At 41.9% G+C, this 23,079-nt stretch overlaps 3 protein-coding genes across 3 annotated transcripts; 1 reads left to right on the forward strand and 2 right to left on the reverse strand.

The window, feature by feature from the left end:
• Positions 1-128: 128 nt before the first annotated feature.
• Positions 129-6,268, reverse strand: gale (UDP-galactose-4-epimerase). Its single transcript, XM_041847483.2, has 11 exons — positions 6,097-6,268; positions 4,063-4,196; positions 3,766-3,881; positions 3,459-3,572; positions 2,973-3,149; positions 2,705-2,818; positions 1,667-1,733; positions 1,412-1,497; positions 1,203-1,280; positions 870-984; positions 129-513 (listed from the first exon to the last, which is right to left on the reverse strand). Exons 2-11 carry the CDS (start codon positions 4,181-4,183, stop codon positions 446-448), a joined length of 1,056 nt encoding a protein of 351 aa, XP_041703417.1. The 5' UTR covers positions 4,184-4,196; positions 6,097-6,268; the 3' UTR covers positions 129-445.
• Positions 6,269-8,510: 2,242 nt separating this feature from the next.
• Positions 8,511-11,039, forward strand: LOC121539740 (kazal-type serine protease inhibitor domain-containing protein 1-like). Its single transcript, XM_045207415.1, has 5 exons — positions 8,511-8,598; positions 9,419-9,925; positions 10,165-10,301; positions 10,421-10,616; positions 10,933-11,039. The coding sequence occupies exons 1-5, from the start codon at positions 8,511-8,513 to the stop codon at positions 11,037-11,039; spliced, it is 1,035 nt and encodes a 344-aa protein (XP_045063350.1).
• A 3,460-nt stretch (positions 11,040-14,499) lies between these two features.
• LOC121538777 (C-type lectin domain family 4 member F) lies at positions 14,500-19,968 on the reverse strand. The gene is made up of 6 exons (XM_041846941.2): positions 19,628-19,968; positions 19,098-19,196; positions 18,839-18,868; positions 15,480-15,604; positions 15,014-15,114; positions 14,500-14,852 (listed from the first exon to the last, which is right to left on the reverse strand). The coding sequence occupies exons 1-6, from the start codon at positions 19,755-19,757 to the stop codon at positions 14,684-14,686; spliced, it is 654 nt and encodes a 217-aa protein (XP_041702875.1). The 5' UTR covers positions 19,758-19,968; the 3' UTR covers positions 14,500-14,683.
• Between the last annotated feature and the right edge of the window lie 3,111 nt (positions 19,969-23,079).

Consider the following 23,079-nt stretch of genomic DNA (forward strand, 5'->3'; position numbering starts at 1 on the left):
AAAACATAGCCTCCCCCATAGCTGCAGGAAGTAGGGGTGCTGAGGGTGCTGCAGTGCCCCTGATAAATCTAAATTTAAAACAAATTATAATAAATACAAATAACATAAATAAAAATTTATCAACAAAATTAGTGAAGTAGGCCTTTATTACTCCTGTATTATCAAGAAAAATACTCCTCAGCACTCTTCCCCCCCAATACATATAAATGACAAGACAAACAGAGATAAGACATGGTATTTAGAGAATAGCCTTAGTGAAAGTAGCTGTATGGAATCAACATAATATTAAATCATTATGAAATATAAATCATTCATTTCGTCAAGGTCTCTTCATGTGTGAATGGTGAATGTGGTAGAAAAATGTGGAACTTTATGATTTGCTTTGGCCCAGTAACTTAGAAGGAAGTGAAGAAGAGACTCAATGAGATGAGCATTGAGTGATATCTCATGAAGACGGGCCGTTATTGGTGAATCCAGTTGGGTTTTTGGACTGCCAGTGCCACAGGTCCTTACCTTGGAAGACATAACCAAAGGCATGACATTATTACATTTTAGTCATTTAGCAGAAGACAATTTATCTTATCCAAAGCGACTTACAGGAGCAATTAGGGTTTAATGCCCTGCTCAAGGGCACATTGACAGTTTTTCACCTAGTCGGCTCGGGGATTCGAACCAGCAACCTTTCGGTTACTGACCCAATGCTCTAAACCGCTAGGCTTATATATTATGAGAATAAATATTTGTTCTATGGAATCAGGATTGTGCATTGTGCTGAGGACTGGAGCTGTCGTGGTGTGTTGACAAATGATGCATAAACCCAGAGTAACAGTTACAGTAAGTGGTAGGTAGTTCAATTAAGGTGTACTTACACATTCTCTCCAGGTCGAAGTCAGCTTTCCAGCCCAGCTCTTTCTCAGCCAGACGGGGGTCAGCATAGCAGGACGCTACATCTCCTCCTCGTCGGGGGGCAATCAGGTACATGATCTGTGGCAAAGACAATCATAACAGTACAACCACCCCCATGTGAAATGGTTTGGTCTGGAATTAGCGGTCAGACAGGTATTGCTTGAGGTAGCTGCTTTCTACACATGAAGATCTAAAAATGATTCCATTCCCTGTAATTAAGAGGTAATAAATATAAAATACAGGAATACTGATGGATGAAGGCTCTGAAGTTTTTAAAAGAGGGTCAAGTCACTCACCTCTCTCCCTGAGGCCTTCTCCATAGCCTTTACCATCTGGAGCACAGAGTAACCAGTTCCTGTTCCTAAGTTATACACCTAGAGAGAGAGAAGGGGAAAATGTCACGTTTCTATAAGGCAATGGATGAGACAAGAGCAATTATGAATGAATGAGGAAAGACAGAAGACATGAAACATGTAACAGTAGGGTCAGGTAAGCCAGCCTGTACTTTGCATCCACAATTGTCCTTCAGTTTCTTGAGGGCAGCTATGTGTCCTTTGGCCAAATCCACAACATGGATGTAATCTCGCACCCCTAAAGAGAAGAAGGATTATTCACAATTGGATGCATTTCTGTAAAAAAATATGATTTGACACTTACCATCAGACAAGGTTATGATTAATTGAATTCTATTCAGTGCTGTTTTCAATCAATGTCAATCAACCCTCTTTTTTTCTTTAAGCATAAAGTCAGTCATCATTACCTGTTCCATCAATAGTGTCGTAGTCGTTCCCAAACACATTGAGGTGTTTTCTTCTCCCAATGGCAACCTGGGTTAGAGAAGAGAGAGCCACAGCACCTAAAGTTAAGTCAATTATACTGAACAAAAATATAAAACGCAACATGCAACAATTTCAAAGATTTTACTGAGTTACAGTTCATATGAGGAAATCATTCAATTGAAATAAATTCATTAGGCCCTAATCTATGGATTTCACGACTGGGAATACAGATATGCATCTGTTGGTCACCGATACCTTAAAAGAAATGGGCCTCACAATGGGCCTCAGGATCTCGTCACGGTATTTCTGTGCATTCAAATTGCCATTGATAAAATGCAATTGTGTTCGTTGTCCGTAGCTTATGTCTGCCCATTCCATAACCCCACCATGGGGCACTCTGTTCACAACGTTGACATCAGCAAATCGCTCGCCAACACGACGCCATACGCGTGGTCTGCGGTTGTGAGGCCGGTTGGATGTACTGCCAAATTCTCTAAAACGATGTTGGAGGTGGCTTATGGTAGAGAAATGAACATTCAATTATCTGGCAACAGCTCTGGTGCACATTCCTGCAGTCAGCATGACAATTGCACGCTCCCTCAAAACAGAGACATCTGTGGCATTGCGTTGTGTGACAAAACTGCACATTTTAGAGTGGCCCTTTATTGTCCCCAGCACAAGGTGCACCTGTGTAATAGTCATGCTGTTTAGTCAGATTCTTGATATGCCACACCTGTCAGGTGGATGGATTATCTTGGCAAAGGAGAAATGCTAACTAACAGGGACGTAAACAAATTTGTGCACAACATTTGAGAGAAATAAGCATTTTGTGCGTATGGAACATTTCTGGGATTTTTTATTTCAGCTCATGAAACATGGGACCAACACTTTACATGTTGCGTTTATATTTTTGTTCAGTGTACAAAACTACATTCCGGTGAAAATAACAGAAATTAGAAAAGGAATAACTAAGTGGGATACCACATCATTCAAGGTGGATAAACATTATTTGTGGTTACCTGGGCGACATAGGGCAGCAGGTTGTTGGGGATGCCCTGAGGGTCTTCTCCGATGAGCCCAGAGGAGTGAGCCCCGATGGGGTTGAAATACCGCAGCAGCACTGCGTTCCAGTCCTGGGAATACATGCAGTAGTATGGGCATTATTATCATTATACACATTGTTATATAAACTGTTATTCAGGACATCTATCATGCATGGGATGCATGTGACAGATGGTCAGGGTGTGTGATGATGAATAGAGAGCCTGGGGTAGGTAGGTACAGTACCTTCTCTGCCTTACACTGGTCCATAATCATCTCCTCTATGAAGTACTTGGTCTTGCCGTAGGGGTTGGTGCACCCCCCAACAGGGTGCTGTTCATCTATGGGAAGCCGCTGGGGGTCTCCATACACCGTGGCTGAGCTGCTGAAGACCAGATTGCGCACGCCGTGAGTCTGCATCACCTTGGAGACATGCAGATGCACACACACACACGACACACACACGGACAGCAGCCGTTGAGACAGCAATCTAAAGCACACACACTTAGGCATACAGACTAACATCACAAGGTTGGTTGAGATTATTGCAAGCAACACGTAAACATTATTAGCTAGTCATGAAGTAAAAGACAAGAACAGTGCTACAAAGTTATCAAATCAATACACACAGGCATCCATGCACTTAGGTAGCAGTTCTAGGAAAGCAGCCATTACAGAATAGGAAACTTCAAATAATGCAAGGCAAGCTGAGATTGAGGTGTTCTAACTTACCTCAAGCAAGTTCATGGTTGCAGTGAGGTTGACCCGATAGTACCGCAATGGCTGCTCAACGGACTCACCCACCGCTTTCAGACCAGCAAAATGCATTACAGCACTGAATGAATGCTGTTAAGACATTAAGACAGAGACAAACAAGTAAACACTTAATAAAGACAAAGGTAAGTGATGTCTTGAGCAAAACTCATAATAGGGCCAGGAGTTATCCCGGACCACATGACCTAAAGAGGACAAACTCTGGGGCCTAGTTAAAGCAAATGCATAGGAACACTGTTCAGCAGGGATGAGTGTAGTTTCTAACCAGTTTGAAAAGCTTCTCCAGGCCTGGGCGGTCCAGCAGGTCCAGCTCATGGAACTCAATGCTGGTGTCCAGGATCTTCTCTATCCTCCGCAGGCTCTCAGGGACATCTCCTTCTCCTCCACAAAACATCAGGATGTGGAACAATGATCAACACACATGCATGCACACACACACACACACATAAACACCTTTACTGTAACTGTTGTCACCCAAAACAAACAGTAACTGTCAAACAGATAACGTGTCTTACGACACTATCACTCTCAAAGTTACGCTGGGCAAACTAAAGACACTTACCTCGGACAGCATTGCTGAAGTTATCTATGACCACAGGGCAGAATCCTGCCTCAATCAGTTCCACCACACAGTGGCTGCCTATGTAGCCTCCTCCCCCAGTCACCAGGACCTTCTGTGCCATCCTGAATGCCTGCCTTACAAAGACAGAACACATCACACAACAGCAACACACATGAGAACACCATTAGTGGACACAGCAACATACTAGAGATGTGCTTAGATCTACCTTATTGAATTCCTAAAGGTCAATGTCTGACTAGAGCTTAGCAGGAAAAACAAAGGCGGAGGAGTATGTTTTATGATGAACAACTCATGGTGTGATTATAGGAATGTACAAACTGCTACAGTGCTATTTGGGTTGTTAAATCAGATTTGGCCCACCGTTCTTAATTTCTTGTAATTTTCCCCCATACATTTAAATTGTTTGACATTTTACTGCATTGTTAGGAGCTACACTGAACAAAAACATAAACCCAACGTAAAGTGTTTCATGAGCTGAAATAAAAAATCTCAGAAATTGTCCATACACACAAACAGTTTATTTCTCTGAATTTTTTTCCAAAAATTAGTTTACATCTGTGTTAGAAAGCATTTCTCCTTTGCCAATATAATCTATCCACCTGACAGGTGTGGCATATCAAGAAGCTGATTAAATAGCATAATTATTACACAGGTGCACTTTGTGCTGGGAAAAATAAAAGGCCACTTTAAAATGTGCAGTTTTGTCACACAACACAATGCCACAGATGTCTCAAGTTTTGAGGAAGCATGCAATTGGCATGCTGACTGCAGAAATGTCCACCAGAGCTGTTGCCAGAGAATTGAATGTTCATTTCTCTACCATAAGATGCCTCCAACGTCATTTTAGAGAATTTGGCAGTACGTCCAACTGGCCTCACAACCGCAGACCACGTGTAACCACACCAGCCCAGGACCTCCACATCCGGCTTCTTCACCTTTGGGATCATCTGAGGGGGGGTGGGGGGTGGGTGATGAGGAGTATTTCTGTCTGTAATAAAGCCCTTTCATGGGGAAAAACTCATTATGATTGGCTGGGCCTGGCCTGGCTGCCAAGTGGGTGGGCCTATGCCCTCCAAGGCCCACCCATGGTTGAACCCCTTCCCAGTCATGTGAAATCCATAGATTAGGGCCTAATTTATTCATTTCAATTGACTGATTTCCTTATATGAAATTCCTTTGAAATTGTTGCATTTATATTTTTGTTCAGGATAGTAACAAAAGCATTGCACCTGCTATAACACCTGATAAACTGTGTACACAACCAACAAACTTTGATTTTATTTGACTTTCATGAGAGACTGTCATAGTATTTCAGGAACAGCCCAGGTTACCTTTTGTCTAAGAGAGCCACCCATAAAACCTGGAGGGCTTGTCAAGCTAGACATTTTTTAAGAGGTATGCCGTTTGACTATTCAATTTCAGTGCCCCACCCCACCCAGTCCCACGTCACCATTCAGTGCACCTGTACGACCAGGATGTAGAGGATGAAAAGATAACATTGGTGCAGTAAAGAGAGAGGCTGTGTTCGAGAGGATCAAACCCGTAATGTATCATGGGTAAATTGTGACTGACTGATCTACAAACCTATTTATAACCTTACATCATAAATAACTACTCATTATTATTTGTAGATCAGTCAGTCAGTAAATCAGTCAGAATTTACCCATGATACATTATGGTTTTGATCCTCTCGAACACGGCCAGTGTCCCTAATACCACATTATACTGTAGTTGCATTGAACTAAATGACATTATCTGAATATGACTGGCATAACCTTTTTTTGTGCATTTCCTGACATCAAGGAGACACATCAGCATAATCAGTCAGTTATAAAATGTCATTGGACGGCTATGTCATGCTTGTCTGAAGTCCATTATACAGCTTATAGCGGCAGTAAACAAGAACCTTAATGATATGGTAACGTTAGCTAGACATTCATTCAACTCTTCTGATTTGAGTTCTTGCTAAGCTGTCATTCACCCAGAAAATCATACATTAATAAAAATACTTACTTGTACGTCCTTTACACCAAAGGAATTGTCTTCGCGGGAAGGAAGACGTCCGAAGAGTATAGGAGTATGTAAAGGACTGCTAAGAGAACGAAGCTACCACCTCAAACAAGGGACGTCTCTCCCTGTCCTGTTTGGACATATTTCTTGCTTCCTGTTCAGAGAGAGACGTGGAGCTGTGTTAAGTCAGAACAATCAGATACTACATCCGGTAGCGTATGTCAGTTTATTTTTCTTCTCAAATTAAAAGCCATGTTTTGAGCAATGAATAATATCCACTATTTTGTGCCTCCTCCTGACCTTTTAAGCAGATATTCCTGCAGTAGAGCTTTCTATTCGTGGATAATTAAAATTGTATAATTGTATTATCAGTTTTATCATATTTGACTTACAGAAATACAGTCTATTTTCTATTTATCAGAGAGGACTTTTATTTTTGTAACGTCACCCGGTTCAGATGGAAAATCTACAGACCACTTACGCTAACTTCCTGGCACTGATACGTGGACGGCGTCAAACAAGGAAGCCTCACATGCTCCGACGTCAGAAATCACTCGATGGAAACCACGCCTTTGACTATTCAGACAGTACAGTGATTGTGATGGCAGAGAGCTTGGGGCACTACTGGCCACTGGCCAGATGTACCTCCTGTAGCTCAGTTGGTAGAGCATGGCGCTTGCAACGCAAGGGTTGTGGGTTCGATTCCCACGGGGGGCCAGTATGAAAAATGTATGTACTCACTAACTGTAAGTTGCTCTGGATAAGAGTGTCTGCTAAATGACTAAAATGTAAATGTACCTATCTATGCCCACATTCAAGGCATGGGAACTTTGTCAAAAAAGTTAACTCTCTTTCAATTAAAGGGCTTTATTGGCATGGGAAACATATATTTACATTGCCAAAGCAAGTGAAATAGATAATAAACAAAAGTACAATAAAAATGAACAGTAAACAATATACTCATAAAGTTCCAAAAGAATAGAGACATTTCAAATGTCATATTATGTCTATATACAGTGTTGTAACAATGTGCAAATAGTTAAAGTACAAAAGGGAAAATAAATAAACATAAATATGGGTTGTATTTACAATGGTGTTCTTCACTGGTTTCTTGTGGCAACAGGTCACAAATCTTGCTGCTGTGATGGCACACTGTGGTATTTCACCCAATAGATATGGGAGTTTATCAAAATTGGATTTGTTTTCAAATTCTTCGTGGGTCTGTGTAATCTGAGGGAAATATGTGTCTCTAATATGGTAATACACTTGGCAGGAGGTTAGGAAGTGCAGCTCAGTCTCCACCTCATTTTGTGGGCAGTGTGCACATAGCCTGTCTTCTCTTGAGAGCCAGGTCTGCCTACGGCGGCCTTTCTCAATAACAAGGCTATGCTCACTGAGTCTGTACATAGTCAAAGCTTTCCTTAATTTTGAGTCAGTCAAAGTGTCAGGTATTCCGCCACTGTGTACTCTCTATTTAGGGCCAAATAGCATTCTAGTTTGGTCAGTTTTTTTGTCAATTCTTTCCTATGTGTCAAGTAATTATATTTCTGTTTTCTCATGATTTGGTGGGGTCTAATTGTGTTGCTGTCCTGGGGCTCTGTGGGGTCTGTTTGGGTTTGTGAACAGAGCCCCAGGACCAGCTTGCTTAGGGGACTCTTCTCCAGGTGCATCTCTCTGTAGGTGATCACTTCCTTTTAGGTGGTTGTAGAATTTAACAGCTCTTCACTGGATTTTTATAATTAGCGGGTATCGGCCTTATTCTGCTCTGCATGCATTATTTGGTGTTTTACGTTGTACACTGAGGATATCTTTGCAGAATTCTGCATGCAGAGTCTCAATTTGGTGTTTGTCCCATTTTGTGAATTCTTGGTTGGTGAGCGGATCCCAGACCTCACAACCATAAAGAGCCATGGGTTCTATAACTGATTCAAGTATTTTTTGGTATGTCACATTTTATGTTCCTTTTGATGGCATAGAAGGCCCTTCTTGCCTTGTCACTCAGATCGTTCACAGCTTTGTGGAAGTCTCTCTCTCTCTTTCTCATACACACGCACACACACACACACACACACACGCACACACACACGCACGCACGCACGCACGCACGCACACACACACACCACAGTACATTTATAAGCTTGTTGATGATCTCCCCACTGGGCACACACTGATAGAATCAATGTTATTTCCACGTAATTTCCATGAAATTACATTGAACCAACGTGGAATAAACATTGAATTGACATCTGAGCCCAGTGGGTCCTCGCTAATGAAACACGAACCCTCAAGACAGAACAATGTCTCTTTGTTTGTAGGCCTAAAACAATTTCTTTACCAAATAAGAATAAAAAACATGTGTTTCAAAATTGCACAGTACAACTGGTATTAAATAACATTCTTTCACGTGTATTCCCAAAATGCAGACATATTCACTGACGGACACAAAGTGTTACCAGACCCAGCAATATCACACTGCCCCACTAGAGAGTGTGGCTCTGAGACAAAGTGAGAGAGAGGGATGATACAACTGAAAGGATTTCATAATAAAATCTACATTTACATGCCATATTATTGTAGATGCATGTTTCAGTGTGTCATCTGTAAGGTCCTTATTGTCTGTGAAGTTGACAGATATAAAGGAGTGGAGGTATCCCCACATCAATGCCTATATGAAATAAAACATTGAGTAGCATTCTTTTATATGTTGTGCGATTTTTGAAACCCTTGCGCCAGTCCTGCCTTGCCGAGAAACACTGGCACGTGAAGAAAGGCGGTTGTAGCTCAGTTGGTAGAGCATGGCGCTTGCAACGCCAGGGTTGTGGGTTCGATTCCCACGGGGGGCCAGTATGAAAAAATGTATGCACTCACTAACTGTAAGTTGCTCTGGATAAGAGCATCTGCTAAATGACTGAAATGTAAAAGAAGAGAGAAGTATTTGGGGGGTACAATTTCCTCACACCTTGAATTGATTTCTCTAAAACTGGGGAAACACTAACTGAGGGGAAAGGTGAACAAAATACTTTTGGAACAAGCACAGATAAACAGAAATAGAAATCCAACAATCCAGGAGGCCCAACCCAAGCGTGGCACTGAATACCGAAGGGAACATTATTATTTCAGCTCAGAGTAGAATAACACATGAACCACAGGCTTTCACAGAATAACAGCCGGATCAACTTTCTCTAGCTTTGGACTGAGTCAGGGGTTTGGACTCTACAGAAACAACCCTTCTGCAGTTTGGTGCTGGATATACTTTGGTGTTCTACAGTGTCTCCTCTCTCTGTAAGTTTCTAATAAGAAATTGCTCTCTCTGTGTTTGACTCAGAGAGCATTTGTGTGTGTGTGTTTGTTGTGGGACGCAGGTGCTATGGCCTGGGCTGGGGTGTGGTTGTGTGTGTTCGTCCGATCCTTGGGGTGCCCCTCCAGCACCGTGGCTGGCTGCGTCTATGGGAGGAGGGCGAGGGCTGTGGGGAGTGTGAGAGGGAGCACTGCCCTCTGGCGCACTCTAATTGCCCAGCAGGGCGAGTGCAGGACAGCTGCTGTTGCTGTGAGCATTGTGGCAACGTGGAGGGGCAGCAGTGTGACCCGGATGGGGCGCAGGAGTTCTATGGGCGCTGTGGAGAGGGGTTGGTCTGCCAGAGGAGAACCAGGAGAGGACAGAGGGGGAGGGGCTTTGGGAGGGGAGAACCAGAACCTAAGTGTGTGTGTGAGGCACATGGCTCCGTGTGTGGCTCTGGTGGATGTACCTACCCCAACCTGTGTCAGCTGAGAGGGGCAGCCAGCCAGAAAGGGACCACTCTGAGGCTCACTGGACAGGGACCATGCTACTCTGGTGACTATAATCAATTCGTATTATAGCATGTCAGGTAAAAGCTATTGGACTATGAATACAGTAGCGAGATTGGTTTATAGGTCTTTTAACTTAGCGCTTAACTATAGATCATATTTTTAGATTCACTACATTATTACATTTCTGAAAAGCCATGTGAATATTTTCTGTCAAAACAGCCAGAATGAAAGCTTACATGTCTATATGGTGTTCCTCTCTCACTCAGCCCCTCGTATCTCCAGAGCCCCCAGAGACCTGTCCAACTACACTGGGAACAACATCGTGTTTGGCCTCTGCCTTTCCTCTGCCCAACCTGAGCGGGAGGAAGAAGGGCAGTGACAACTTCCTGCCAGGGGACGATCCACACATCTCTGTTCAGGTCTGATGATATCACCACTGTATCCCTTCACCATTTATTTGTGTATATGTTTACTCAACTTTACATTCCCTTATTGATGTTTGACTTGAGTGTGACTGCTGATGTATTTATGTGGCCAGTGTCTGGTCCTATATATACTGTACCCAGACTCCACCCTCCCTCTCCTCCTCCCAGGCGGTCCCCAGAGGTACACAGTCTCTACCTGGCTGCAGATACAGAATCTCCACCTCTCAGACGCAGGGATCTACTCCTGCATCTCCCACAATGCCCTGGGGGAGACATCTGTGTCCGCCCATCTTACAGTGCTCAGACAGGGTGAGTCAGAGCTGCAGATACTAACCATATATATATATTTTTTTAAATTCTAAGTCATTTGCAGACGCTCTTATCCAGAGCGACTTACAGGAGCAATTAGGGTTAAGTGCCTTGCTCAAGGGCACACCGACAGATTTTTCACCTAGTCGGCTCGGGGATTAGAACCAGCAACCTTTCGGTTACGGGCACGGGCACAACGCTCTTAACCACTAACCTACCTGCCGCCCAATCCGGATAATGGACTCAATATGTAAGAAACTATGTTTTTCCAGTGAAACACTGGCCTTTTACATTTTTGGATTTGTCTCTCCATCAGAGTTGAGGGTTCTGAAAGGCCGTCTGGATGTAGAGGAGGATGAGGAGTATTACTATAACGATACTGAGGAAGGCAGCGATGACAGGCAGCCAGAGTCTGGAGACTAACTGGTGAGCTGTGGGTCTATATAACAACAACAACAACAACAACAACAACAACAACAATTGTTTAACTTACAGAAAAATTTAACAAACTTACCAAAGGGGAGGTGTTAGGAGGATCATGTAGTCAAGAGCACAACGTTTTTTAACAAAATATGATCCTACTTAGTAGAATAGCACATATCAATAGACTCGTTTCTATTTAAGTGCATCATACTAGCGCACAACGTATCATGGCACAAAGAGAATAAAAAACTATTTTTTTATGTCATTATTTGCAACATACCGTTGAATTGCAACATTTTCAATTTGCTTGCACTCTGCATGTTGTTCCAAATCACAGCAGCAGAGGGTGCACTGCCCACTGGGAGTCTGTAAATACTTGAATGGTCCAAAAGCAATCACTGGTCCCTTCCCATAGAGAGAGAAAAAGAGAGCGAGCGAGAGAGAGAGAGTCTATCTGAAAGACTGAAATATGTGACCATCCAGAGGGATTGTCTGTGTGTGTATGTGTGTGTGTGCCTCTCCCTGCCCGAGTGCTTGTTAATCCTCTCCTCTCTTCAGCTCATCCATTGGTCCATGCTGGATACAGAGGCTCCATATGAATGGCAGCCTGCATTAGCACTGAGAACTTTTCACAGCAGTCTGTGTTAGTCAATGCTGATTAGAGATTAGAAACCTGTGGGGAAACACTCCAATCTTAACTCTCTCTCTTTCCCTCCATCTCTCCTTCCTTCCTTTCTCTCTCTCTTCCCCTCTATTTCTCACACATGTATTCCTCCCTCTCTTTGTCTTCCCATTACCTCCTCCATTCTCCCAACCTTTATTAACACTCTCATCATCTCTGAAGGGACCAACTGAAACGAAAAGTTCCTTTCATTTGGCATGCTAAATGATGATGTCATGGTGTGGAGGCTTCCCGTCCTCTGTTCATTACCTTGTACAAACTAGAATCTGATATAACGGATATGAGTCACAAATACAATTATTATGGGCTAACAAAGACAGATTGAGATGCAGAGGATGAGTGACAAAATGAGAGCAAGAAAGAAAAACAGAGAAAGAGCGAGAGAGAGAGCGAGATATACATGGAGAAAGATAGTTTTCAATTTACTGTAATTCAAAGCAGGAAAAAACTTGTGACACACACGTGCACACACACACACAAACACGACCACACACACACACTCCATTCCCTCAGATACGGTAATGTCATTACTTTGGTAATTCTCCTCATTAGTGGCAGCAGCAGTAGAGAGCTCAGTGTGGCTTGTCCTTCAGACCCCACCCCAACCATCTCTCTCATTAGATCCCTGCTGACTGATGTACAACAATACTCACCTGTGCCCTTTAACTTCTAGTAATACACTCATAGATCTGCTTGGCCAGAAGAATTGCATATTATGGGATAAATATATCTACACCCAACAATTGTAATGTTTGGATGCCTTTACCCATCTGCCTGAATGCCCATCTGTTTAAAAAGGCTTGGTGTGGAACAGAAGTGGTCTGAGAGAGAGCAGGGGTAGCAGAAGGGGATGTGGTGTAGTGGGTACAGCGGTTACAGTTTTTTCTAAATCGCTGTGGTACTATTTTCACAAGTATGTGGTACATTTTCACAACTCTTAGTACAAAACTCCAAACTGGTCACACTTATAACGCAGCAAGTCTTTCAGTCAAAACCTGCCATTGTGCATTCATTTGGATTGTAAACATCTCTCACCACACAACCATTGATTCAAATTATAAATATGTTGTGAAATGTAATGAGAACATTGGTTTAATCACCAAAACACAACATAATATATTTTCAATTAAGTCGTTTTAACTACCAGTTAATCCAATAGCAAGCAATGCAAGATATGTGTTCCAAATCGCCCTTACAAGTGCTGAAAGTAATATGCTACAGTACTGTAAATTACAATAGATTACACCGTTTTCACATTAGGCAATACACTTACATTACCCAACAAAATTGAAAGAAAATGTATAATTTCCATAATACCTATCCAATGTGTAATCAAAGGTGTGATCAATGGCAGGCCTCCCGAGTGGCGCAGCGGTCTAAGGCACTGCATCGCAGTGCTAGAGGTGTCACTACAGATCCGGGTTCAATACCGGGCTGTGTCGCAGCTGACCGGGAGACCCATGCGGCGGCACACAATTGGCTCAGCATTGTCCGGGTCAGGGGAGGGTTTGGCCAGCTGGGATGTCCTTGTCCCATCGCGCACTAACAACTCCTTGTGGTGGCTGCTGACTTCGGTCACCAGCTGTACGGTGTTTCCTCCAACACATTGGTGCTTCCGGGTTAAGTGAGCAGTGTGTCAAGAAGCAGTGCGGCTTGGCGGGTCGTGTTTCGGAGGACGCATGTCTCAACCGTACGGGAGTTGCAGCAATGGGACAAGACTGTAACTACCAATTGGGGAGAAAAAGGTGTGATCAATGAAGAATCCACTACAATCATTCATCTTTCCCTCGATCCTGACGAGTCTCCCAGTCCCTGCCGTTGAAAAACATCCCCACAGCATGATGCTGCCACCACCATGCTTCACCGTAGGGATGGTGCCTGGTTTCCTCCAGACGTGATGCTTGGCATTCAGGCCAAAGAGTTCAATCTTGGTTTCATCAAACCAGAGAATCTTGTTTCTCATGGTCTGCGAGTCCTTTAGGTGCCTTTTGGCAAACTCCAAGTGGGCTGTCATGTGTCTTTTACTGAGGAGTGGCTTCCGTCTGGCCACTCTATAAAGGCCTGATTGGTGGAGTGCTGCAGAGATGGTTGTCCTTCTGGAAGGTTCTCCCATCTTCACAGAGGAAGTTTAGAGCTCTGTCAGAGTGACCATCGGATTCTTGGTCACCTCCCTGACCAAGGCCCTTCTCCCCGGACTGCTCAGTTTGGCTGAGCGGCCAGCTCTGGGAAGAGTCTTGGTGGTTCCAAACTTCTTCCATTTAAGAATGATGGAGGCCACTGTGTTCTTGGGGACCTTCAATGCTGCAGACATTTTTTGGTACCTCAACACAATCCTGTCTTGGAGCTCTATGGACAATTCCTTTCGACCTAATGGCTTGGTTTTTGGTCTGACATGCACTGTCAACTATGGGACCTTATATAGACAGGTGTGTGCCTTTCCAAATCATGTCCAATCAATTGAATTTACCACAGGTGGACTCCAATCAAGCTGTAGAAACATCTCAAGGATGATCAATAGAAACAGGAGGCACCTGAGCTCAATTTCGAGTCTCATAGCAAAGGGTATGAATACTTATCTAAATAATGTTTTGAATGAACAATGACAGGTTTTGAATGAAAGACCGGCTGCTTTACAAGTGTGACCAGTTTGGAGTTTTGTACTAAGAGTTATGAAAATGTACCACATACTTGTAAAAATAGTACCACAGCGATAAAGAAAACTGTAATCCAGTAATGGCTAATAACAGTAAAGCAAATACTTAAAATGCCAAATCACATTTGTAATTAATGTATTAAAAACAACAAATAAGAATACATGTATTGTAAAACGCTATCTCTAAGGGTGTATATACATTTTTACTTCCTAGAAAGTCCTGATAATTCACGAAAACAAAGCTGTGCGTGTGAGTGAGTGTATGTGTGTGTAGTGTATGTGTGTGTGTGTCTCCCTGCATGTGTGTATTTACAGAATGTGTGTGGATGAGCCATTTACAATCTCACAGATCCACATCAACTCTGTGTTACATGCTAGGTCATTCCAGTTCTTCAGCACAGACTCGGTATGGTAATAAAGGCTGACACAGTCCTCTCCATTCACAGCTCCATCATTAGGCTCTTCAGTAAACCAGAACCTACAAACCATACAATGATTACATTTCAACTCATCCCAAATCATGTGTTAAAAAGACTTTGACTGTGCCAAAAAGACTTTGACTGTGCCGGAGTCTGGTCAAGCGATTGTACAACTTTTATTTTTTTAATGATGTTATGAGAAAAGGTTACTATCTCTTACGCTGTGGTCAGTGGGGTTCCGTCCACCCATTTCCAGGTCCCCTCAGAATCCTTGTCAGTCAGACCAATCCAGGGCTTGGTGTTCAGTTGACTGATAAACACCTTGGAAGAAAGAAAGCAACAGTTACGTCATGATAAAACTTCACTGAATGCAGTGAGAATCAATGCCTGAGAATCATTGGTTTGAATCTTGAAAGTCTGAACTGACAACAGGCAATCTCTCTCTCTCTCTCTCTCTCTCTCTCTCTCTCTCTCTCTCTCTCTCTCTCTCTCTCTCTCTCTCTCTCTCTCTCTCTCTCTCTCTCTCTCTCTCTCTCTCTCTCTCTCTCTCTCTCTCTCTCTCTCTCTCTCTCTCTCTCTCTCTCTCTCTCTCTCTCTCTCTCTCTCTCTCTCTCTCTCTCTCTCTCTCTCTCTCTCTCTCTCTCTCTCTCTCTCTCTCTCTCTCTCTCTCTCTCTCGCTCACTCACTTGTTCCTCTTTGCTGTTTATGACTGCCAGGTCCGTTCCTCTCTTCAGACAGTCCTGTCTGCTGTCTTCCCAAGTTTTATACTCGTTGGAGATGTAGTACCAGCTGGAGTTAAACTTCCTCCATTCTTTCAGACAGAGATGAGGAGAAAACATGTGACATACTTTCTACCAATTGGAGTGTGCATGCACTATTAGCTGATCCAACACACACCAGTGTTAATTTTGGCACAATTTTTTTTGATTTAGTCTAGTCTTACTCATTTTGACTAAAATATAATTAAGTCACATTTTTGTCATTTGAATAATGATTCAGTCTAGTTATTGTCAAAATGACAAAAACAGTGGGCCATTTTAGTCAACTAGCTTAATGCCCTTTCTTTTAGTCATATTTTAGTGACATCACATTTTTATTGCCTCATTAGCCTATAGTAAACATAAATCACTGACTTCTATTTGCACAAACATACAGTACATAGCCTTGTCCTACCAACATATTTTTCTGCATAACATTCTATTGCATGATTCTCTTCCCAACAACCAAATTAGTTGTTACTCTAGATTAAAAATCACATCCCTTGACAGGTCTCTAACATTTTCCCCAGTGCCACCAACTTTTTCAGTTTGTGGCATGAGCCCATGATTTGGTCGCACCAATTTCTTTCCACGGCATCACGCAATAGAAAAAATGATTTAGGCCAGGGGTTCCCAAACGTTTTCAGTCACGGCCCCCCCTTCCAGCATTGGGGAACATCCCGCGTCACCCCCCCCGGTCATAATCATGTCATAATATGACACAACAGCTGACATAACATGTCATAACCTGTCATAATATGGTCATAATACTGTCATGACCCATATATTTACACCTGTTGTGACATATGGGCTCCCAAGTGGCGCAGCGGTCTAAGGCACTGCATCTCAGTGCTTGAGGCGTCACTACAGACCCCCTGGTTCGATTCCAGGCTGTATCACAACCGGCCGTGATTGGGAGTCCAATAGGGCGGCGCACAATTGGCCCAGCGTCGTCCGGGTTTGGCCGGTGTAGGCCGTCATTGTAAATAAGAATTTGTTCTTAACTGACTTGCCTTGTTAAATAAAGGTAAAATAAATATATATTGCATTATTTTATGGCTGGTTGACACCTACATAAGAGTGTCAAAACCCACATTTATTCAAATGTATTTTTTTCCCCTGCCAAGACGTTTCCTTTCATTTGAGAGTTTGTTACTTAAGTCCTTTGTTGTTGTTGTAATTAATTATTTCCATTCATGGTTTTTTTCATTACATTTTAAATAAGTTGCAGAAAATACACTTTATGACACTGTCATGAAGCTTTATGACCATCCTGTGTCACTTTACTTGGACTAAGAAAATACACTTTATGACCCTTACAAGAAGCATTATAACCATCATAATCATATAAGCCAGATAGGCCTATCACGTACATGCCCTTATGTTAGTCATCAGTCAAAAAGAGGGTGTCTTGTCCTGCTCCCGAAATCTGCTCCTGCATTCATCCCAGTCATCAGCAATAGAGCATTGGGGGTAGGTGTTATATAACATAAACATACTGGTTTTGTGGGTTTTGACCCCCTTATGTAGGTGTCATAACCAGCCATAAAATAATGCAATATCTGTCACAACAGGTTACGACGCTGGGTGTCAAGTAAAGTGTTACCCAGCCAGCAAACTCTGTAACTGTTTTAAAGTCACCATTGGCTTCCTCTCCGGCAACTGACTGGGTGTATTGATACACCATCCAAAGTATAATTAATAACTTCACTATGCTCAAAGGGATATTCAATTACTGCTTTTTTTTTTTACCCATCCACCAATTGGTGCCCTTCTTTGCGAGGTATTGGAAAACCTCCCTGGTCTTTGTGGTTGAATCTGTGTTTGAAATTCACTGCTCGACTGAGGGACCTTACAGACAATTGTATGTGTGGGGTATAGAGACGAGGTAGTCATTCAAGTGAGTCCATGCAACTTATTATTTGACTTGTTAAGCAAATTTTTACTCCTGAACTTATTTAGGCTTGCCATAACAAAGGGGTTGAATACTTGGTGACTCAAGACATTTCAACCTTTCATTTTTTATTAATTAAAACTTCTCAAAACATAATTCCACTTTGACATAATGTGTAATGTGTGTAGGCCAGTGACACAAAATCCATTTTAAATTCAGGCTGTAACACAACAAAATGTGTAAAAAGTCAAGGGGCGTGAATACTTTCTGAAGGCACTGTAGGCCTATTTCCCACAACTGGATTTTGAAAATAATGTTCTATAATTATACGCTCTCTCTCCTGGAGCGCAGATGAAGTGGCTCGCTCATCACAGCAGCAGGCCCCAGCGGAACAGGCCCAGGGGCTGGGCAGACACTATCATTACAGGAATCATGGAGATAATGCACTTTACTGTTTGACCAAATCATGGTTTTAGCTGCCCAGAAAATAGGAAACTTTTGAGTGAGGTGACTATGTAATGAATGATCAGTTCGCACACGACCAATTACACATTTTACTCACATAGCCACTAGCTAGCAAATGTGTCCTTCGTTATCAAATAAGCGTTTAAAACACGTTTTTATCCAGGGTCTCCCATTTTCCGCCAATGGGCTGCCATTATAATCCATTGTAGGCAGTCACACGACAGTAAGCTACCATGTAATCTCCCACTTCTACAGGCAGAAAACTGGAAATCCTGGATAAAAATGTGTTTTAAACGCTTATTTGACCTCAAAGGACACATTCATCACACCCGAATCGTAAGTATTGTTCCTAGAAATATTGACTATGCCTCTGTTGACTGAAAACTTTATTTTGGTGAAACCGAATAGTTTAGATTTGATTGATCAACGACGCCAGGCTACTGGAGCTTCAGCAACGAGACGTCTGTAAACAATCGCTTGTTGAGGGACGAAGCAACCATGGCTGTTGCCTTATTTGCATCAATGATTTGTTGGCGCCAGATTACAAATAACACTGAAAAGATCTCAATCTCTGCAAAAACTCTGTTCAGTCCACTTACTAGTCCGATTTTAGTCACAGAGATAATTTAGTCTCGTCTCGTTTTCGTAAACTCAAAAGAAATATCATCGTATTTTAAAAAATTATTTTTTATTTATATTTTTGTAGGGGGTAGAGCAGCTTTAATATTGCAGATATATTGTAACTTCCATCAATGTAATTGTCTGCATCAAATCATTTTAGTTTAGTTATAGTTTCTCTGTGTCTATTTAGTCAGTTATCGTCTTGTCAATTGCCACTGAAAAATAGGTGCTTGAATAATATTTTCGTCACTATTTCCGTTGACAAAATGGACACTGACATGCACACACTTGACAATGTATTACTCACCTCGTATTATCTGTTCCTCTAAGATGTTAGCTGGAATAAGACAGAGAAGCTGTGGTTAAGTTTGCTGCAAGAAGCTGTGGGTTTCTTATTTAATCAGTGGATAGAACACATGCTTATCATTTGAGAACCTCAGAAAGGTTACATTCCACGTTACTGTCCTGCTTAATGAATCTGTATCTTTTAATTTCGTAATTTTGCTATCTAGTTATACAGTATATAATTCAAAAAGCGCACTATAAAGAGAAGTAATTAAACTCACAGTGGGCAAGACGCCAGGAGATGTTCAGAGTGACTTGCAGAACACACATCAGCCCAAAGCTGACACCAACCAGTATGTAGAGTATTTTACCTGCAGGACCTAAGGACCAACACACATTTAACCTAGTTGTGCTCCAAATGGCACCGTATGCTCAATGTAGTGCACTACTTTTTACCAGGGCCCATAGGGCTTGGGTCAGAAGTAGTGCACTACATAGGGGATATGGTGCCATTTGAGGACAATGCCCTGCATCAGTGAACATGGTTGGAGTGGAATTACTGACTTCAAAAACTCATAGGTCCGGTTTCCCGGACCCAGATTATGCCTAGTATTTCACCTAAAAAACAAAGGATATTCTCCTTTTTAGTCCAGGACTTTAATTTTTACTGACAACCCACATCCATTTTCCAATGCTAGGGAATCTGGACCTTCTATAGCAAGAAATCTTTGGGGATCCAAATATTTCACCTTCCCACCTTAGCATCTAACAAACACAAATGTGTAGGTTACAGTGCAATTTGCTCTCTTACCTGATTTTTGGACTGCCTCTGTTTTTTTTGCTGTGTTTGTCTTCATATTGACATAGTTTGCTAGATCCTCAGAAAGGTTTGTTTCAACCTCAATGATTTCAGAATCCCCTTCACTGACAGACAAGGCCATCTCTGTTATCTTGGTTTGTGTGTATCTGAATGTTACAGTGTGTTTCTCTACCCTGAAATGTACAGCTCTGTGTGTGTGAGTTTTAAAATATCTAAATACAGGAAGCTCTCATATCAGACAGGAAGGAAACTAAGTGGACATGGGTGGCTTAGCCTACGTGCAAAGGTTTAGGATTAGATTTACCATTAGATGAGGATGAAATTAGTTGTGTGATATTTAACTTTAGAATTTGATTGTACAACGTATACTGACCGAACAGTGATCATTATTTTGTCCAACATCTACACACATTGAACCTTTTCTTTTTCTGAAAAAAAATCTAACACAAGAGGACACAGTTCTGCAATGGCAACGTCTTGACAAGTCTTTGGTACAATTCCCCAGACTTCTATTTGACATAAAGGGATCTATTTTCAGCTGGTGTTAAGCCAGCACAATTGTCAAACGCATGCTAGATTGCAATTTTGAACTGTTAAAGCTGCAATATGTAATTTTTTGAGTGACATGACCATTTCAAATTGAAATGGGAGTTATAGATCTGTCATTCTCATTGAAAGCAAGCCTAAGAAGTGTTAGATCTGTTATATGAGAGCTATTTCTATGCTTCCTGTTCAAACGTTTTTTTTAAACGTCTTTTACTTTCGGTTTTGTACACCAGCGTCAAACAGCTGAAAAGACAATATTTTTGGTTATTGATTCTCTACACTATTGCTTGCTTATTTTGTCACATAAACTGAAATTAGGCAAACTATTAGAATTTTAGCACCTTTAAAGCCGGTACTCTTATTCTCAAACCCTAGCGCCAGGATTGGTAATTTACTTGTCTTTAATGAGCTTACTTATGCTGAGGTGGAAGGGGTGGCAATATCTGAGGTTTGTTCTTAAAACGTGTGCCAAAGTGCCAATTTCAGTATGCACTGGAGTAGATATTTAAGACAGCTCTAGGAAGAGTCTTGGTGGTTCCAAACTTCTTCCATTTAAGAATGATGGAGGCCACTGTGTTCTTGGGGACCTTCAGTGCTGCAGAAATGTTTTGGTACCCTTCCCCAGATCTGTGCCTCGACACAATCCTGTCTCGAAGTTCTACGGACAATTCCTTCGACCTCATGGCTTGGTTTTTGCTCTGACATGCACTGTCAACTGTGGGACCTTATATAGACAGGTGTGTGCTGTTCCAAGTCATGCCCAATCAATTGAATTGACCACAGGTGGACTCCAATCAAGTTGTAGAAACATCTCAAGATTGATCAATGGAAATAGGATGCTCCTGAGCTCAATTTTGAGCCTCATAGCAAAGGGTCTGAATACTTATGTAAATGAGGTATTTCTGTTTTTTATTTTTATACATTAGCAAACATTTATAAAAACCTGTTTTTGCTTTGTCATTATGGGGGTATTGTGTTTAGATTGATGAGGAAAAAAACAATTTGATCAATTTTAGAATAAGGCTGTAACCTAACAAAATGTGGAAAAAGTCAAGGGGTCTGAATACTTTCCGAATGCACTGTACTTAGCATGTTAGCTAACCCTTCCCTTAACCCTAACCTTAACCTTAACCCTACCCTTAACTGCTAACCCCTAACCCAGGGGTGTCAAACTCATTTTAGCTCAGGGGCCACATGGAGGAAAATCTATTCCCAAGTGGGCCGGACCGGAAAAATCATGGTATATATAACTTAAAAACAACAACTTCAGATTGTTCTCTTTGTTTTAATACGATCAACATACAACATAAAGCTGGAGCCTGAGGACAGTGTGTCCAAAATAGTACAAGCACAACATCACTATTAATCATAAAACACGTCAAGTTTATTTGAAAATTCTAAAGAAAAAGAACACACAAACACACAATGCCTCAGTGATTAACAGAACTGTTTCACAGATCACAGAACTATATCAGGGTGTCATTTCTCAGGCAGAAATGTAGATAAAAATAATGAAATCCTGTTCCCCAAACAAGTGCAAGAACCACAGAGTCAAGAATAGGTTAAATATACAAATAAAATAAAAACAATTAAAAACAATAGCACATCAACATAAAAAGATATAAACATAAAGCTGGAGCCTGAGGACAGTGTCCAAAAGCACAACATCACTATTAATCATAAAACACCTCAAGTTATTTGAAAGTTCTGAGGACAAAAAACACACAAACACACAATGCCTCAGTGATTCACAGAAGTATATCACAGATCACAGAACTATATCAGGGTGTCATTTCTCAGGCAGAAATGTAGATAAAAATAATGAAATTCTGTTCCCAAAACAAGTGCAAGAACCACAGAGTCAAGAATAGGTTAAATATACAAATAAAATAAAATAAATTAAAAACAATAGCACATCAACATAAAAACATATAAACATAAATCTGAAAGCGTTGCTCAAACTCCCGTAACAGTCCCGTTATTTTATCTTTGAACCGCTTCATGTCTGCCACATGTTGGGTCGCGCACACATTTTTCAGACAGGGGAAGTGAGCTGCATCACCACCGGCAAGTTGCGTCTCCCACAATGACAGCTTCAACTTGAAAGAACGTATGCTGTCATAATACTGCGTGACAACTTTGTTGCGCCCTTGCAGCTGTTTGTTCAAGTTATTCAGGTGCTCTGTAACATCCACCATAAATGCAAGGTCCTGCATCCATTCTGCGGAATGAAATTCTAACACTGGTTCGCCCTTTTCTTCCATGAACTGTTCAATTTCTTCTCGTAAATCAAAGAAACGCCTCAGCACAGCACCTCGGCTTAACCATCTTACCTCAGTGTGGTATGGCAGGCCATAGATGTGGTCTTTCTCTCTGAGAAGGCTGTCAAACTGACGGTGATTCAGGCTTCTGGATCGGATGAAATTAACAGTTTGGATGACCACCTTCATGACGTTATCCATCTTTAATGACTTGCAACACAAAGCCTCCTGGTGCAAAATACAGTGAAAAGTCAAAAAATCACGTCCTCCATTTGCAGATTGCACTTTCTCTCTGAACTTTGTCACAACGCCTGCTTTTTTCCCGATCATTGAGGGCGCACCATCTGTAGCCAGGCTGACAGCGCGGGACCAGTCCACTCCGACCCTGTCCAGCGCGCCGACGAGTGCGGTAAAAATATCAGCTGCTGTCGTTGTATCTGTCATCGGCACCAACTCCACGAACTCCTCGGTGACGGTCAATGTGTCATCAACTCCGCGGATGAAAATGGCCAGTTGTGCAACATCTGTAATGTCCGTGCTTTCATCAATTGCAACCGAAAACGCAATAAATGACTTTACTTTTTGCTTCAACTGGCTGTCCAAATCCACTGAAAGATCGGAAATCCTGTCTGCAAC

Source organism: Coregonus clupeaformis, chromosome 25 (genome assembly GCF_020615455.1).
Source record: "Coregonus clupeaformis isolate EN_2021a chromosome 25, ASM2061545v1, whole genome shotgun sequence".
Classification (NCBI taxonomy): Eukaryota; Metazoa; Chordata; class Actinopteri; order Salmoniformes; family Salmonidae; genus Coregonus; species Coregonus clupeaformis.

Excerpts from the sequence above, each read along its gene's own strand:
- gale (XM_041847483.2), bottom strand. The coding sequence starts at position 4,183 with ATGGCACAGAAGGTCCTGGTGACTGGGGGAGGAGGCTACATAGGCAGC. Across the intron at positions 3,150-3,458 it reads CAACCATGAACTTGCTTGAG|GTGATGCAGACTCACGGCGT; the intron begins GTAAGTTAGAAC and ends CATGTCTCCAAG. Across the intron at positions 514-869 it reads CTTCGACCTGGAGAGAATGT|GTAAGGACCTGTGGCACTGG; the intron begins GTAAGTACACCT and ends ATGTCTTCCAAG.
- LOC121539740 (XM_045207415.1), top strand. The coding sequence starts at position 8,511 with ATGCAGACATATTCACTGACGGACACAAAGTGTTACCAGACCCAGCAA. Across the intron at positions 8,599-9,418 it reads GAGTGTGGCTCTGAGACAAA|AGAGCATTTGTGTGTGTGTG; the intron begins GTGAGAGAGAGG and ends TGTTTGACTCAG. Across the intron at positions 10,617-10,932 it reads TCTTACAGTGCTCAGACAGG|AGTTGAGGGTTCTGAAAGGC; the intron begins GTGAGTCAGAGC and ends TCTCTCCATCAG.
- LOC121538777 (XM_041846941.2), bottom strand. The coding sequence starts at position 19,757 with ATGGCCTTGTCTGTCAGTGAAGGGGATTCTGAAATCATTGAGGTTGAA. Across the intron at positions 15,605-18,838 it reads AGAGGAACAGATAATACGAG|AATGGAGGAAGTTTAACTCC; the intron begins GTGAGTAATACA and ends TCTGTCTGAAAG. Across the intron at positions 14,853-15,013 it reads GGAACCCCACTGACCACAGC|GTTCTGGTTTACTGAAGAGC; the intron begins GTAAGAGATAGT and ends TATGGTTTGTAG.